General features: G+C 40.8%; 1 protein-coding gene across 1 annotated transcript in view; it reads left to right on the forward strand.

Annotated features, from left to right (window-relative positions):
- Positions 1-18,697, forward strand: part of LOC121859232 (CAD protein-like) — a gene marked incomplete at its 5' end in the record, with an annotated part of 317,185 nt that overhangs the window by 292,371 nt on the left and 6,117 nt on the right. The window contains 1 exon segment of the mRNA XM_042355968.1: positions 14,763-14,970. Within this exon segment, the coding sequence (XP_042211902.1) occupies positions 14,763-14,970 (208 nt within the window).

Consider the following 18,697-nt stretch of genomic DNA (forward strand, 5'->3'; position numbering starts at 1 on the left):
TACGATTTTAAAGAATAAAGAGGAGTTGAAAACAGTGCAAGTGGCTAAGGGAATCTTTAGACTTAGCAAAGCAAGGTGTAATGTGATTGAGGAGATGGAAAATTTACTCTTAGTGTGGATAAAGGAGAAAGAAATGGCAGGTGACAGCATTAGTGATGCTATAATTTGTGAGGAGGCCAGACAATTGTTTGAGGACCTTAAAGCCAAGACTCCCAGTGCAAGTGATAGTGATGTGCCAGTGTTTAGGGGTACCAAGGGGTGGTTTACTGGTTTCAGAAGGAGAAATAAAATACATAGTGTTGTGAGACATGGTGATGCTGCTAGTGCAGATAAGGAAGCAGCTAAGGAACACCATGACATTTTTTGAATATTATTAAAGAGGGAGGCTTTGTTTCTCAGCAGGTATTTAACTGTGATGAAACTGGACTTTTTTGGAAAAAAATGCCTCGGAAAAAAATGCCTCGCCGTAGATACATTACCAAGGAGGAAACTTCTGTCCCTGGCCATATGCCAATGAAAGACAGGCTTGCCCTCCTTCTTTGTGCTAATGCTTCTGGTGAGTGCAAAATAAAGCCACTCCTTGTGTACCATGCAGAAAACCCCAGAGCTTTAAAAAACACTAGGAAGACCCGCCTTGGTGTTATGTGGCGGTCAAACCCAAAGGCTTGGGTGACCAAGAATTTATTCTCTGAGTGGGTGATTGAGGTATTTGGACCCAGTGTTCGGGAATACCTCAAGGAGAATAATCTTCCACTGAAAGCTTTGTTGGTGATGGACAATGCACCAGCCCACCCTCCTAATTTGATGGTTGAATTGTCAGAGGAGTTGAACTTCATCACTGTGCACTTCTTGCCACCCAACACAACACCTCTCATCCAGCCCATAGATCAACAGGTAATTTCTAACTTTAAGAAGCTGTACACAAAGGCACTGTTTAGAAAATGTTTTGCGTCCACTTCTTCCAGTGATGTTAGCTTGAAGGAATTTTGGAAGAGTCACTTCAATATAGCAGATGCTGTATTTTTAATTACCTCAGCCTGGAAAGAGGTTACTGTGAGGTGTCTTTGTGCTGCTTGGAGGCCATTGTGGCCTGAATGTGTGCTTCAAAGAGACTTTGAAGTCTTCGAAGAGTTGGAAGAAGAGGCTGTTGTTCATGAAATTGTGGCTCTGGGCAATTCCATGGGCCTGGAAGTGGATGATGATGATGTTGAGGAGTTGGTGGAAGAGAACAGTAAGGAATTGTCCACTGAGGAGCTGCTTGAGCTTCACAAAGAGGAAAACGAGACACTGAAGCGGAGCTTAACTTCTGAGGAGTCAGGGGAGGAGGAGGACAAGGAGGAAAGCCACATCATTCCAGCCAAAGATCTCAAGGATGCGTTCTTTTGCTGGAGCAAACTGTCTAAGCTTGCTGAGGATTATCATCCTGATGTTGGTTCTGTGCAAAAGGCCATCAGTGTGTTCAATGACAATGTTATGAACTACTTTTGGAAGGTCCAGAAATCAAGGTTGAAGCAGCCAACCCTGGATTCCTTCTTTACAAAGGTAACAAAAGAACCTACAGACAAAGTGCCTGTGAGACAGTCACCAAAGAGGGCTAGGAAGGATGACTCCTCTCCTTCCACCTCTTCTCAATAATTCTCTCCTCCCCCCTCCCCCTCTGCTTCCTGTCCTGCATGCTGAACAACACTAAGGTAAGATAAAGTACCGTATTTTTTACATGTTCCATAGAATTTTTTTCAGTGTTAAGTGGTTGTATTTGGGGACCTGGAACGGATTAATCCTATAACGAACGAATACTATAACGAACGAGGTTCTGGAACCAATTACGTTCGTTATAGCATACCCCACTGTATGAACAGTAAATAAGTGTTGCTTTCATATTCTTATGTAAAGTAATGACGATATGTTTTCACGTGTGCGCATGCGCACTTACATACGCGATCTCTCTCTGTTCTTTACCATTATCGTCACCTACTTCTATTGTTCCATTTATTTCCATTTATTAACATTAAATAACATTACTTAAAACAACCATATTAATTTTACTACAGCTACAGCCAAGGTCTTATTTTCTTCAGTTTTATATGTAAAACCACTCAGTCACTGGTTTTGTAATCAACGAAAACAATGCTGTGTCATTTCCTCGTGTGTTTTAATATTCAACGTATTATTAATGAATTGTATTGCTCATTTTGCACACATAAACATTAATTCAATAAAAAAGACATTCAGTAATAAACAATAATGAATCTTTTGTACATAAGAGAAATGACGCTGTTTACACGATTATGCCCGTCGTCTGCACGTTGGCGGGCCGTTCAAACCTGTCGAAATTCAAGTTTCCACCGTCAAAATTTTTATTTATTTTTTTTTGTGTGTGTTCCAATAAAATACGTTAAGAATTAAAAACTCGCGAAATTTGAGAAGCTACTATACGACATTTAACGCTTCAATATGTCTTCAAAGAGACCATGATGCAGAGAAAGTGGTGCTAGTGCTTCCAAGCATAAGCACAAGTCACTATCTATCCAGGAAAAGGGTGAATTTCCATGGTCCGGCACCGGTCAGGTCCCGAGGTTGCTGGACTAGAGAGGTACAACCTGCAAATATATATATATATATATATATATATATATATATATATATATATATATATATATATATATATATATATATATATATATATATATATATATATATATATATATATATATATATATATACACACACTACAGATAGACCCCCGACTTACGACGGGGTTAGGGACCCAAATCAGGTCGTAAGTCCGATAAGTCCGACATGAAATAAACATAATAAAAATTTTTTTTAAATAAATAATCTACAATGAAATACAGTACAGTAAAAGTAATGAATAATGAGGAATGGATACAGTACAGTGAAAGTAATAAATAATAAGGAATGGTTACAGTGTGACAGCACTTACCTTTAATGTAGTCAGCTGAATGCACATGGGGCCCCCATAATTTTCTAATTATACATGGAGACTACATTAACTGGAAACGTTTCGGTATAGAAAATGCGTGTCATTTGAAAAAAAAAAATTATAAAAATCTTTCTGCGGTCATAAGTCCCGACGTCGTAAATCCACGTAGTCGTAAGTCGGGGTCTGGTTGTATATAAATATATATTATATATGAATATATATATATATATATATATATATATATATTTATATATATATATATATATATATATATATATATATATATATATATATATATATATATATATATATATATATATATATATATATATATATATATATATATATATATATATATATATACACACACACACACACAGTGAACCCTCGCTTTACGCGGTTTCACTTTCCGCGTTTCCTACATTTACGCGGTACCCTGCCAGAACCGGAATTCCCACTTTACGCGGTGCATCTACTCATATACGCAGGTGAAGTATAATTTTTTATTTAGCTCATAAAATTCATACAAATTATCCGGCCAGAATATAATTTACATTGCTGGAATTCTTACAATTTGATGATCATTTTGAATATAAGCATCATAGATTTTGCATTAGACATACAAATTTTAGATCTAATGCAAGTATTTTGTTTACTCAGAGCAAATATGTTATCTTTTGTGCAAAATATATGACGTGTATAATCAAAATATTCCTGGTCTTGCAAGGAATCCAGCAATGTCAATTATATTATCCTAACTTTAGTTTGAGGTATTATTTATTACTATACCTTAAAATCTAGTGGTTTTCCCCCAAACATTTCTCAGAGAGGGAAGAGCCAGGAGTGTGAGAAGAGGGGGAGGGAGTTGAGTCCATTATTTGAATGGACATTAACTTGGCGACTGTATTTCTCTTAAGTATTAATTGTGTGCATGTACCATCATAAAATTAAGATGTTATTTTTACTAGAACATAGGTATTGTGTCGGAAAAAGTGGAGTTTGGGGGTCAGCCGGTCTCTATTTCATTTAATCCCATATGTTTGTTGTTCACTTTACGCGGGCCTCCGTGGGTTCAACTGACCGTGTAAAGTGAGGGTTCACTGTATATGTGTGTGTATGTATATATATATATATATATATATATATATATATATATATATATATATATATATATATATATATATATATATATATATATATATATATATATATATATATATATATATACTCACACACACAGCTAGACCCCAACTTACGGCGGGATTAGGAACCCAAATCCAGGTCGTAAGTATGACATAGATAAAAAAAAAATAATAATAATAATAAAAAATCTACACTGAAATACAGTACAGTAAAAGTAATAAATAATGAGGAATGGATACAGTGTGACTGAGCACTTACCTTTAATGTAGTCAGCTGAATGCACATGGGGCCCCCATAATTTTCTAATTTTACATGGAGACTACATTAACTGGAAACGTTTCGGTATAGAAAATGCGTGCGTTATTTGGGGGGGGGGGAAAATGGTCACAACTGCGGCGGTTGTAAGTCCCGACGGTCGTAAGTCGTAGCAGTCGTAAGTCGGGGTCTAGCTGTATATATATATACATATACACAACACCATCACTGACCACTATCAACAACACCATCACTCGTCACTATCAACAACACCATCACTCACCACTATCAACAACCATCACTCGTCACTATCAGCAACACCATCACTCACCACTATCAAAAACACCATCCCTCACCACTATCAACAACACCATCACTCACCACTATCAACAACACCATCCTCCAAAACTATCAACAACACCATCACTCAAAACCATCAACAACCCATCACTCACCACTATCAACAACACCATCACTCAACTATCAACAACACCATCACTCACCACTATCAACAACACCATCACTCACCACTATCAACAACACCATCACTCACCACTATCAACAACACCATCACTCACCACCATCAACAACACCATCACTCACCACTATCAACAACACCATCACCCTCACCACTATCAACAACACCATCACTCACCACTATCAACAACACCATCACTCACCACTATCAACAACACCATCACCCTCATCACTATCAACAACACCATCACTCACCACTATCAACAACACCATCACTCACCACTATCAACAACCATCACTCGTCACTATCAGCAACACCATCACTCACCACTATCAAAACACCATCCCTCACCACTATTAACAACACCATCACTCACCACTATCAACAACACCATCACTCAAAACCATCAACAACACCATCACTCACCACTATCAACAACACCATCACTCACCACTATCAACAACACCATCACTCACCACTATCAACAACACCATCACTCCACCACTATCGACAACACCATCACTCACCACTATCGACAACACCATCACCCTCACCACTATCAACAACACCATCACCCTCACCACTATCAACAACACCATCACTCACCACTATCAACAACACCATCACTCACCACTATCAACAACACCATCACTCACCACTATCAACAACACCATCACTCACCACTATCAACAACACCATCACTCACCACTATCAACAACACCATCACTCACCACTATCAACAACACCATCACTCACCACCATCAACAACACCATCACTCACCACTATCAACAACACCATCACTCACCACTATCAACAACACCATCACTCCACCACTATCAACACCATCACTCACCACTATCAACAACACCATCACTCACCACTATCAACAACACCATCACCCTCATCACTATCAACAACACCATCACCCTCACCACTATCAACAACACCATCACCTCCACCACTATCAACAACATCACTCACCACTATCAACAACACCATCACCCTCACCACTATCAACAACACCATCACTCACCACTATCAACAACACCATCAATCTCACCACTATCAACAACACCATCACCCTCACCACTATCAACAACACCATGACTCACCACTGTCAACAACACCATCACTCACCACTGTCAACAACACCATCAACCTCACCACTATCAACAACACCATCCTCACCTATCAACAACACCATCACTCACCCTGTCAACAACACCATCACTCACCACTATCAACAACACCATCACTCACCACTATCAACAACACCATCACTCACCACTATCAACAACACCATCACTCACCACTATCAACAACACCATCATTCACCACCACCGACCTCACCACTATCAACAACACCATCACTCACCACTATCAACAACACCATCACCCTCACCACCTATCACCAGCACCATCACTCACCACTATCAACAACACCATCACTCCCACTATCAACAACACCATCACTCACCACTATCAACAACACCATCACCCTCACCTATCAACAACACCATCACTCACTACTATCAACAACACCATCACTCACTACTATCAACAACACCATCCTCAAACCTCAACAACACCATCCTCACCACATCAACAACACCATCACTCACCACTATCAACAACACCATCACTCATCACTATCAACAACACCATCACTCACCACTATCAACAACACCATCACTCACCACATTAATAACACCATCACCCTCACCACTCAACAACACCATCACTCACCACTATCAACAACACCATCACTCACCACTATCAACAACACCATCACCCTCACCACTGTCAACAACACCATCACTCACCACTATCAACAACACCATCACTACTATCAACAACACCATCACTCACTATCAACAACACCATCATTCACCACCACCGACCTCACCACTATCAACAACACCATCACTCACCACTATCAACAACACCATCACCCTCCACCACTATCAACAGCACCATCACTCACCACTATCAACAACACCATCACTCCACTATCAACAACACCATCACTCACCTATCAACAACACCATCACACTCCACCACTATCAACAACACCATCATACTCACCACTATCAACAACACCATCACCCTCTCCCACTCTCAACAACACCATCACCTCACCACTCTCAACAACACCATCACCTCACCCTCTCAACAACACCATCACCCTACCACTCTCAACAACACCATCACTCACCACCATCAACAACACCATCACTCACCACTATCAACAACACCATCAACAACACCATCACTCACCACTATCAACAACACCATCAACAACACCATCACTCACCACCTATCAACAACACCATCACTCACCACCATCAACAACACCATCACTCACCACCATCAACACTCACCACTATCAACACCATCACTCACCCTATCAACAACACCATCACTCACCACCATCAACAACACCATCACTCACCACCATCAACACTCACCATCAACAACACCATCACTCACCACTATCAACAACACCATCACTCACCACCATCAACAACACCATCACTCACCACCATCAACACTCACCACTATCAACAACACCATCACTCACCACTATCAACAACACCATCACTCACCACCATCAACAACACCATCACTCACCACCATCAACACTCACCACTATCAACAGCACCATCACTCACCACCACCAACACTCACCACTATCAACAATATCCCTTGCAGAGCCAAGCCACTCTCTGTGATGTACAGTACTCCCTCTTTATCGACGGATTTTTTATTGACGGTTTCGATTATCGACGGATTATTTAGACGGATTTTTATTTTGGCTTTATTTGAACTCTGCGGGCCTTGTTTGTACTTTCGCCGCTAGGCGGCACTAGTGGCGTGACTAGCGTCTACCCGCGGCCCGCCTTCCCTGAACACAGACATCAGCCAAGCCGCGTGGGCAACAGTCTTTGATTTTAAACTTTTGCTGGTGGTTCATCACATCAACTTATATCACCATGCCTCCCACTATTATTTAAGGTTATGTGTAAAGGAAACGCATTAATGCTTAAAGGTACATTTATTCAACATATGCTAATAATAGTTAGAAAAATTACGTAACCATCACGGTATCGACGGTTTCTTTATCGACGGCCGTCTACAGAACGTAACCCCCGTCGATAAAGAGGGAGTACTGTACTTTGAAATCCCCTAGGTAGAGGATCTCGGTGTTAGGATGTGTGGATAGCAACGACTCATGGCAAGAAGTGAGATAGTCAAAGAGTTCCAAATAGTTGGTAGAGTTGGGAGAACAGTATAGGAAACAAAGAAAAATAGTCATAATTGATAAAGATATTTTGAGCCTGATGACATCATAAAGAGAAGAGTCAAGATCCAGGAGTTGAGCTCTAGGTGTACTGTATGTGTGTTCCATTAGGCGCATACACCTCCCTTAAAATGGAAAGACGTACGTATAAAGGTTTTAGTTGGAGACTGAAAAGGCTTGGGTGAAGCTGTTTTGGTCAGTTGAATTTCATACAGTAGTAAGAGGTCGGAGGAAGAGGTTAATGGATGGAGTTCCACAAAAGAAAAATCGGATCTCAGGCTGTGAATGTTGGAAAAAGGAAATGTGAAAAAAGCTGATCCTCCAGCAACCGCGATGACGTCAGTTGAGGTCCCAATAGTTTGATGATGATCAGGTCAGCCCTGCAGTCCACAACCTTCCCGACCAGTGGGACCCATCTGAGAAGGTCCCTCTTTAATATTATTGTCAACCGATTTCATAGGAGAATAAAAGAATAGAAAAATAAACAAATCAAGAGTGAAAAAAGTTATATATGTTGTGTCGCTGAAGTAAGAGAAACAGTTGAGACCCTGCAATTGTGTGTAAATGAGGCATAAACTGAGATCAGCAACCTGGGACTTAGTCAAAATTTTTGTGGCACCATATGGCAGCAGGGTCTACCATTAGACAACACATTATGCTTTCAATATCTTCCCAGGCAGTAGAACCTCCCTGTTGGATAGTGACTGAACATTCAAGCGCCAAGGATTTGAGGGAAATCATTTAATAAAGATGGGAATCTTGGGGTAGCTTACAGTACACTTTTTTCCTAATTTCAATGCGCAAACAACCTCGGGACCTGACCGGTGCCGGACCATGGAAATTCACCCTTTTCCTGGATAGATAGTGACTTGTGCTTACGCTTGGAAGCACTAGCACCACTTTCACTGCTTCGTGGTCTCTTTGAAGACATATTAAAGGGTTAAATGTTGTACAGTAGGTTCTCAAATTTTGCGAGTTTTTTATTCAAAGTTTTTTATTTTGACACAAAAAAACACTACATAATTAAAAATTTTGAAGGCGAAAACTCAAATTTTGATGGGTTTGAGCAGCCCGCCAACGTTGAGACGTGCACAACCGTGTAAACTGTGTCATTTCGCTTATGTACAAAACTTTTTACTTTTATCCTCTTTGCCACTGATCTGCTTGTTAGCCGCATGGGCGATCAGTCACGTCTCTGATTACTTTTCCTTTTCATTTATCTTCTTCACCAAAAGATCGGCTCGCTAGCTTCCCGGGCGATAGGTCACGTCTCTGTCACGCACTGTTGGCAAATACTGGGCATGCACCGGCTCCTGAATGTACCTGAACCCGCTCCAGTGTTAGTCAAGTCTTGTCTTGAAAGAGCTCACACTTGGTGCTGTCACAACACTCTCTGGTAGATTGTTCCAAGAGTTTACAACCCTCACTCCGAAAAAGTTTGCCCTCACGGTTTTCTGGACTTGCGGCTTCTTCAATCTTGAGCTGTGACCCCTTGTGGGGCGAGCGTCCGCCAGCTCCAAGTAAGGACACTCAACTGAGTAGTGCCCCCTGAGATGCTTATACACCTCAACTAAGTTCCCCCTTGCCCGTCTGTAGTATAAGCTAGGCAAGTTCAGGCGCTCCAATCTCTCAGGGTAGCTGAGGTGCCGAAGTGCAGGCACCAGTCTGGTGGCCCTCCTTTGAACATTTTCAACCAACTGACCTTCCCTAGCTTATCTCGGGGACCAGATGGGGAAGCACTTCACTCCTGAAGATCGTTACGAGGGACGGACCGTCTAGATATCTGAACGACCTTCTTATAAGACCCAATAATTTATTTGCCTGGTTTACCTTCTTCTCGCAATGGCCCGATAACTTTAGCTCAACATACACACCTTGGTCCTTTTCACATTGTCTCAAATAGTGCAGTTTCTTCATCCCATTGGGACTTATGATACGCCTCCTTACCGTTGGTACACCACAGGTGCATCCTCTTACACTATGTGACATTGAATCTCAGCAGCCATTTCTTCGACCATTCTTGGAGCCCACAGGGGTCCTTCTGCAGCTCTTCACAGTCCGCTTGGTTCTTGATTTCCCGAAATAACTTGGTGTGATCGGCAAACATTTATATGGAGGAGTGTACAACGTCAGGCATGTCATTTATGTAACAAACAAACAACAGCGGGCCCAATACACTGCCTTGTGGTACCCCGCTTGTGACAGGTACAGATGATGATTTCATGCCATTAATCACCACACACTGCTTGCGGTCATATAGAAAGTCTTCTATCCACACTAGGACATTTCCCCGAATTCCGTACCCTTCCAGTTTGATTTTCAGCCTTTCGCGGGGATATACTGTCGAAAGCCTTGGCAAAATCTAGGTAAATATTGTCTATATTACCACCCCGTCCCAGAATATTGGTCCAAATATCCAATACCTTGAGCAATTGTGTTAAGCAGGAGCTCCCCGGCATAAAACCGTTTTGGCAATCCTTTTCAAGGTAGTTTCGTAGTAGATGTTCCATCGCGGCATCTCTGATAATACTCTCAAATACTTTACATATTATGCTGGTCAGGCTCACCGGTCTATAGTTGTTCGTGGAATAACGATCGCCCTTCTTGAAGATAGGACTCCCATAAGCCACTTTCCATTCACTGGGGATCTTTTGTTCATCCATGCATTTACAAAACATGATCTTCAGGGGCTCGGCAAGCTCGTTACACAACTCTCTCAGCACTGTAGGATGTACCATGTCAGGGCCGGTACTCTTATGGTATGATTACCTGGGAAGTGTCCCATCTACTTAGCAAGAGTAGAGTGTGAGCGAGGTACCTGGTATGTGTACCTGAAGAAAACCGAGGAGTTCCATACTTGTAGGTGTGGAGGGTACCTGAGATGTGGTGCTATAATATAACATGTGGTGCTATACTCTAACATGTGGTGCAGTCTGATGTGTTGGGTGCTATGGTAAGAAGGAATTACCGAGGTAAGGAGGTCATTGGTTGTTATGCAGAATGTAGATGATAATAGTAGTTATTTGATGAAGGACGTGTACTGGTGTTAAGTGTAATGAACCAAATAGTAGTTATTTTCATGAAGGCCAACTATTTTTGTATTGTGACGGAATGAAATATGTTTGGTTAAGGAATAAATTAGTTAAGTCATGATTAATGTTTCACCCTTCCTCCCACTCTCAACTTGGTCAATGAGAAACCCAACCCAATGCCTGGATTTCTCTGCCAGCTACTTAAACAAGCTATATACTGTCCAGGGGGTCTGGTGGCAGTGACCTTAAAATTAACAGTAGATTTAAGTTATCCTCTTGGGATTAGTGACCCCAGAATGGGCAGTTGTTTGGTGTTAATGGGTCAGTACTGCAGGAACCAAATTTTACCAGGGAGTGCAGAATAATAATTCTGGTGCCCTAGATGCAATGTACAGTATACAGTGGTCCCTTGGTTAACGAACAATTCGGTTAATGAAATTTCGGTTAACGAATTACATTCCATAAGAATCTTCAATTCGGTTAACGAGCAAAAATTCGATTAACGAAATCCTTTCGAACATCACGTTTTGTTGTGAGCATCAGCTGATTAGCTGATGGGCTAGTCTGCCAATTCAGTAATATGTTCTATGTTTACATTTGTTTCCAGTGGAGTAAATATCAATAAAGTTGTGTTCTTTAATGTTTTTTGCATTTTTTATATTAAAATTATTAACATTTATTTAACATAATATATGCAATACAGGGAACTAGTTTTTGTGCACCCATCAGATGCTTGACTCGGCCACAAGGCGTCAGTTGGGCTCTGTTGATAGTGGAGTGAACATCTATTTTGTTGGTGTCTTGAATATTTTTGCATTTTACATTAAAATTATTGGTCATTCTGAAATTTAGTTAACATATTGATAATATATAGTGCAGTGCAGTGTTGATTTAAATAAAATAATCTTGAATTACACCTAGTGAACTTAGAATTTTATTGGTGAAATGACTGCATCAAGCATGGGTCCCCTGAAAGATGATTTCTCCTTCATCCCCACTTCCTTCTCTTCTCCCTTCTCCTTCACCCCCACTTCTAATTCCCATCATCATCAACCAGGAGCCTTCTACATACACACCTCAAAGTAAGTGTACTTTACTGCATTTTTTTTTTTTAACTTTGTATGTACTTTTCCGTGAGCTGGAACCAATTGCCAAATATCCCATTGAAACAATGGATTCGGTTAACAAACGACCCTCTGAAACGAATTGTGTTCGTTAACCGAGGGACCACTGTAGTACTTTATCCCCAAAATATTGGGGTGTTACAGCACCCTCCCTTGCCACGTCCATGTACTGGATGGAGTGAGCCAGCACACACCCGACCACAGCAATAACAAATGCCAGACTGACCAAACATGGAGCGCAGCATAGCGAGTGTTTGTTACCTATGCAGCCAAATATGCCAAGTTTTTTCCAGATAATTTTATATAACTCTGTATTTCCCAAGTTATTATATAATAAACTCCTAGACCATATACATGCTGAATTATATGAAATTCTGAGATATTGAATGCCAAGTTATCAAGTTTCCGGCTGGAACCGTTTCCCCCCTCCCCAGCCCATTTACATTAGTTCTTATGGGGAAAATTGCCCCGATATTTGTAGTTTCATTAATTACATTGACTTTTAGAAACACACCCCTTGCAATAACCGGGGTGGTCCTTTATTGTATTGATTTTTCCACAACTTTTTTGGCTTCATTGCATGTAACATCAGCATCATGCATAGCTGTTTCAGTCCAATCATCCTACACCATCATCCTCCTCCAGTCTACATAAAAACCAGCCTGTATTGATTTATACTGTATTTCTATTAAATTATATTTATGTATTATTTGTGTGCTTTTTGTGAGAAAACAGTTCAGTATTGGGTCTTAGTACAGGGACTAACCTATCCCCCTTGTACCATGTTAGAAGTCCACTTTAAATGAATTTACTTTCAACTCTTTTCTAGGAATGCATCCCTCCTTTAAATTATGGAAGTACAGGAACACCTCGCTACTCTCAACCCCACGTATTTGCAATTTACATTTTAACACCCTTGTTCGATATTCGCAAGTGCCGGCAGGCAATTATTAATTGGCGCAGAGCCTATGGTTGCTATCGGCATCATAGGATGGATTTTTAATATGTGGAATACAAACGGGTCGGAGTCCAAGCTCGTCGAATTTTAAAGAATGCCTGTCACCATTTTTTTTCTCTTATGTCTCCTCTCTAAATGTAAAAATTCCCTTGTCCCAGGTATGGAAACGTGTAGAGTTCATGTTGGCAGCTGTGTTATCACCCCTCATGAAGTTGCTGAGCTTTTTGCCACATTGTTTGTAGGGGTTTCTTCTATGGCAGCTTGATCCTGAAAGTTTACTTAGACATGTAGAGTAAAGGAGTCACAGGCCCTGGATTTTTGAGTGGGACCTGGAGAGACATACAAATTCATGTTCTCAATGAAAGAATGAGAATGCGCTCTCACTCACTGGAGATACATCACCAGGCCGAATGGTATTCCATTGTCAATGCTCTGCCACCGTGAAGTTCAGGGACAGACCTTTGTACTGGATTGATTAATTGTGGTAATTACATCCCTGGCGATGCAACAGCTAAGGTCATATGTTGCCGAATTAAAATAAAAGCTTAGAAGACTAAAATCTAATAATGCAAGGTAAAAAACAAAAATAGTGAATAGCATAAAACTTTTGTAAAATCCATTTAAACATTAATACAGTAGATAAAATTCAAAGCTTGTGTAGAAGACCAGTTTCCTCCATGAAGGAGAGGACGTCCTCTCCCACACTACCCACTCCCTCCCCCAGCACCAAAGAAAGGCAGTGAGACCTGTCTCCTTCCTAGTACTGGGAGAGGTGCTTATGACTGAGGTCTCTGAGAATGGGGCACTCCACCAGGTGTTGAACATTCAGTGGGACCAGACAGTCATCACAATGGGGCAATGGGGAGGAGGCGCCCTCTCCATTAAAAAACCATGAGACAGTCGTGTGTGGCCAATGCAGGGGCGGGCCAAAGCAGTCTCCCAGTGCCGTGACATTTTTGATGTTCAGAACAGACATTATAACTTGTTTCTGAAGCATATCAAACATCCTGGTAACGATGGTCTGGTCATTGGTGCTTCATTTGAGGTATCACGGATCATTCTTCTCTTCTCTACTTTGAAATGAAAAGTCATATTTGTCTATTTTTTCTGGTTTTACTTTAATGTTTCTCACCTGGTGTAGCTCTTCCATTACACTTGGTTAGAATGTGATAAAGTTGATAGTATGACTCAACTGTACTTCAACTTGTCATTATTGTAAGATTGAGTTCAAACCAGTAAGTATATGTACACTCAATACATTTTACTAATTTTCAGTCACTGACCTTTCCATTACTGTAATTCCTTTTCTATGATACCTTCCTCATCCCAATACAAGAGGTGTTGATGTTATAATGTATTACTGTATTCATTTTTCAGCTAGTCAGCAACAATTAGAGTGAGAGAAAGATATCTTTCTGGTACAATTGGGAAAATTTACAGAAAGAGATGTTTAAATTCATATACTAAATGAAAATCATTCAAATGAGATCAGGAGGATATGATTGAATGTTTTTTTTTCCAAACAGATGGAAAGAACTGACAAATTTAAAGTCGGCTCAAATATTTTGTGAAGAGGTAGGCTTCCCATGCCTTGTGCGGCCTTCATATGTGCTTTCGGGTGCCGCCATGAATGTAGCACATTCTCACCAAGACTTGGAGACATACCTCAACCAGGCTGCTGCTGTCTCCAAGGAACACCCAGTTGTCATCTCAAAATTCATCCTAGAGGCCAAAGTATGTTGTTTGGTTCATATGTAATTAATAGAAACACTCTTTTTTTATAAATTGAACAGTTAGAGTACAATACAGATACCATCTACAGTATCCTGTATCTTTGTGGAGATGGAGAAATACAAAATCCCAAGCTCTAACAGATCTGTGTATTTCATTTCATTAATATCCTGCTCGTTTCAATAACTGTTTTTGTTTTTTTAAATGTTGACATAGACAACTTCCCATATGCGTGAATTATAAAATTATGTCTACCCACCCACTACTAGGTGGCTCAAGTACGGTGTAAGTGTTCATTAAGCTGTTTGTCTAGGAATGAGGAGTCCTTCATATGAGTAGCTGGAATTAGTTCATACCATTCATGAGACCCACTAAAGTAACTCTAGCCTTAAAAATAGAGTAAGAAAATGTCCAGGTTACTTGCGCATATTTTTCTTAAGCTGTTTCAACTATACGTGGATTTAAATTAGTTTACAATTTCCAATTTGAAGCTCAAAACTTTCAAAATGGGTTTCAAGCCCACCAAACGCACCACCTTGCCATCCCACCTGGCCACCTCTGTCTGTCTCAGTTGCTGCGTGTGTATCGTCGGAGTAATAGCTGCTTCTCGTGTGTGTCAATTTAGTGCACTTAAACCTCTCGCATACTCGTTCATAATGTCCAAACACAAGCCAACCTCTGCCTCTGGTCATCCAGCGAAGAAACAACGCTCTGTGATGAGTCTGGAAGAAAAAGTGGCCGTGACTTGATAAAAGGCGGCATGTCAATCACTGCTGTGGCACGGAGGTACGGGCGGAACGAATCAAGTGTGAGATCCATCAAAATTCGGAGAGGGAAATTCGTGAAACCGTGTCTACAAGTGCCTCATTTACTGCTAAGTGACTAGCCAGGTTAAAGACGTAACTCTAGTGAAGGTGGAGAAGGCATTAAACATCTGGGTAGAGGATATGAACCAGAAATGTGGTCCCATCGACGGCAATGTGCTCAGGGAGGAGGCACTGAGTCCTTATGTCCAGTTTAAATCTGAGGTCCCTGAGGGCAAAGCATCCACCAGCTCTGAGAAGAATTTTAAAGCCAGTACAGGTTAGCTCAACAGTTTCAGGAAGCGTTTTAACCAGAAAAATATTAGAATCACTGGCGAATTGACATCGGCGAACGAGGCAGCTGCACGGGTGTTCCCAGACTAATTCAGGAAATTGATCGAGGAAAATGGATATCTTCTAGAGCAGGCCTTCAACGCTGATGAAACAGGTTTGTTTGGGAAGAAAAGGCCAACCAGAACCGACATTTCCAAGTCTGAGAAGCAGGCCCCCGGGTTCAAGGTTGCGAAGGATAGCGTTAACCTCCTGCTATGTGGCAACGCAGCAGGGCATATGATAAAGCCAGGCTTGATTTATAGATCTGCCAATGCTCGTGCTCTGAAGGGAAAAAATAAGAATCTCCTCCATCTACTGGCAGTCAAAAAAGAAAGCCTGGGTGACAGCAATGCTTTTCCTCGAGTGATTCCACAAATGTTTTATCCCTGAGGTAAGGAGCTACCTAGAGAAGCCGGGCCTGCCTCTTAAGGTGTTGCTGGACGTTGAAAATGCACAAGGCCACCCGGATGCCATAAAATTCGCACACAATGATGTCGAGGTAGGGTGGGTGTGGCCATTGCTCCCTTTTTTCTACGGCACCAAGTGAACCTAAATAATATGAAAATTATGGTAAAATTGCATGCTGTCATTATAAAGGGATCACAGGCTGATAACTGCAGGAACTGTGTTGTCCTTGCAGTCTAACTAGAACTGTCATGGAACAGAATCAATGGTTAACAAATTTAATAAGTGAAAAGAATATGGAACTATTAACACACTCAAAAACTAATATTAAGCAAGAATATTAACCATAGGCTCCACTCGTGAACAAATAAATTTTGACCCAGAGAAAAGTATAAATAATAATTGTGATAATATTACCAAGCTCAGACTTCACTTCTGAGGGTTAGTTAACCTCTACGCCCCGGGCTAGGGTGCCACTGGCCGTATCAGACACACGGGGTAAATGGAGAAAAATCAACTTTAGCAAAAAAATTTTTTAACGTTTTTAAATGATAAAACTAAAAAAGAAGTAAGAAAAACTATATATTGACCCTCTAGAAACTTCCCTGAGGCAGCAGTGACGAGGGAGATAAGGCGACAGTGTTGTTTTGACATTTTTTTTTACGGGGATTAGCCCACCCGTGCACAGGTCACTGACCCACATCAGGGCCTGGGGGGCGAAAATGTAATAATAATAATAATATAATAATAACAACAACAATAATAATAATAATAATAATAATAATAATAATAATAATAATAATAATAATAATAATAAAGAACCATAAAGAAATACAAAATGAAAAAACGATCAAGAGTGAGAAACAATATATGTTTGTTGTGTTGTCAATAGTAAGAGAAACAACTGAGACCCTGCAATGTGTGTAAATTAGGCAGAAAGTCAGATCAGCAACCTGGGACTTGGTCACAATTTTCATGATGCCATATGGCAGCAGGGTCGACCATTAGACATCACATTATGCTTCCAATATCTTACCAGGCGGTAGTACCTCCCTGAAGATGTCACAACTTGATCACTGCATTTGCCTTTCCCCTTTGTCGTCTAAATAAAGAAATCACGTTACTTATTGAGTGACCTTCGTACATACAAGTCAGCTGTTCACTTGCATCTGGCAAAGCAGGGGTCATTATTATGCATAATTTTCCTCCTCCAACCGATACTGTTGTCCTACTAATGTGTAGAGCAACTTTGTTTCTTCTATTAACCTGCAGACCGCCACTCCATCGCTCCAGTTTGAGCAAATTCTCAACTTGTAAACACCAGGTGGTGGTGGTGGTGGTGAATGTTGGTGGTGGTGAGTGTTATTGGTGGTGGTGGTGAATGTTGGGGTGAGGCTAGTTTTGATGGTGATATTGAGTGTTGGTGGTGATGGTGAGTGTTGGTTGTAAAAAGTGACCATGTTGGTATAGTGTAATGGACTGAGTCCATTATTATTGTGGATCCCGATATAAAGGACTTTCGGCGCTAGCGGACTGGCCTTACCCCCAGTTGGTCCAGGGTAGAAGAAGCTTACTGTAATTGTTAATAAACAAAATATAAATCTTTAGACTATATAAATAAACTAAATATAATAATACAAATATACATTATAAATAAACAAATTAATGTATATTGTACTTACCAGCAGATGCTGTTGCCTTGAGCTTGTGATGCAGGCAGGCCAAATGGCAAGTGGTGATATAATGATACAGAATGGCCTGCTTTGTCCTGTACCATCTTATGACAGTTGGTGGTACTAACTGTCACTCTCCTCTCCCTCCATGAAGCAGAGAGGCAAGTCAGGATTGACATAAATGACTTCCACTGTTATGCACGGTACCGTTTGTGCGGTGCTTAGGCTGTAGTATGCAAATCACTGTTCACTCTGTTATGCACGGTACCGTATGTACGGTGCTCACACAAACAATGTTAATTTACTAGAAATTACTACACTTTTGTCACTGTTTATCTTAACACTGCTTTAACACTGTATTCTTGGCCAATTGTGTCCTGGTACAGCAAAGTACAGTTGCAATCAAAAGTAATCATCCATTTCACCACCTAACCCCTGTGCCTGGCCTGTCCTTTTCTGCACGGTAAGTCACTTGGGAGGGGATTGAAGAATGCAGAGAAATTCATGAAGGAAGGA

This window comes from Homarus americanus, unplaced genomic scaffold (genome assembly GCF_018991925.1).
Source record: "Homarus americanus isolate GMGI-L3 unplaced genomic scaffold, GMGI_Hamer_2.0 scaffold36188, whole genome shotgun sequence".
NCBI classification, from domain to species: Eukaryota; Metazoa; Arthropoda; class Malacostraca; order Decapoda; family Nephropidae; genus Homarus; species Homarus americanus.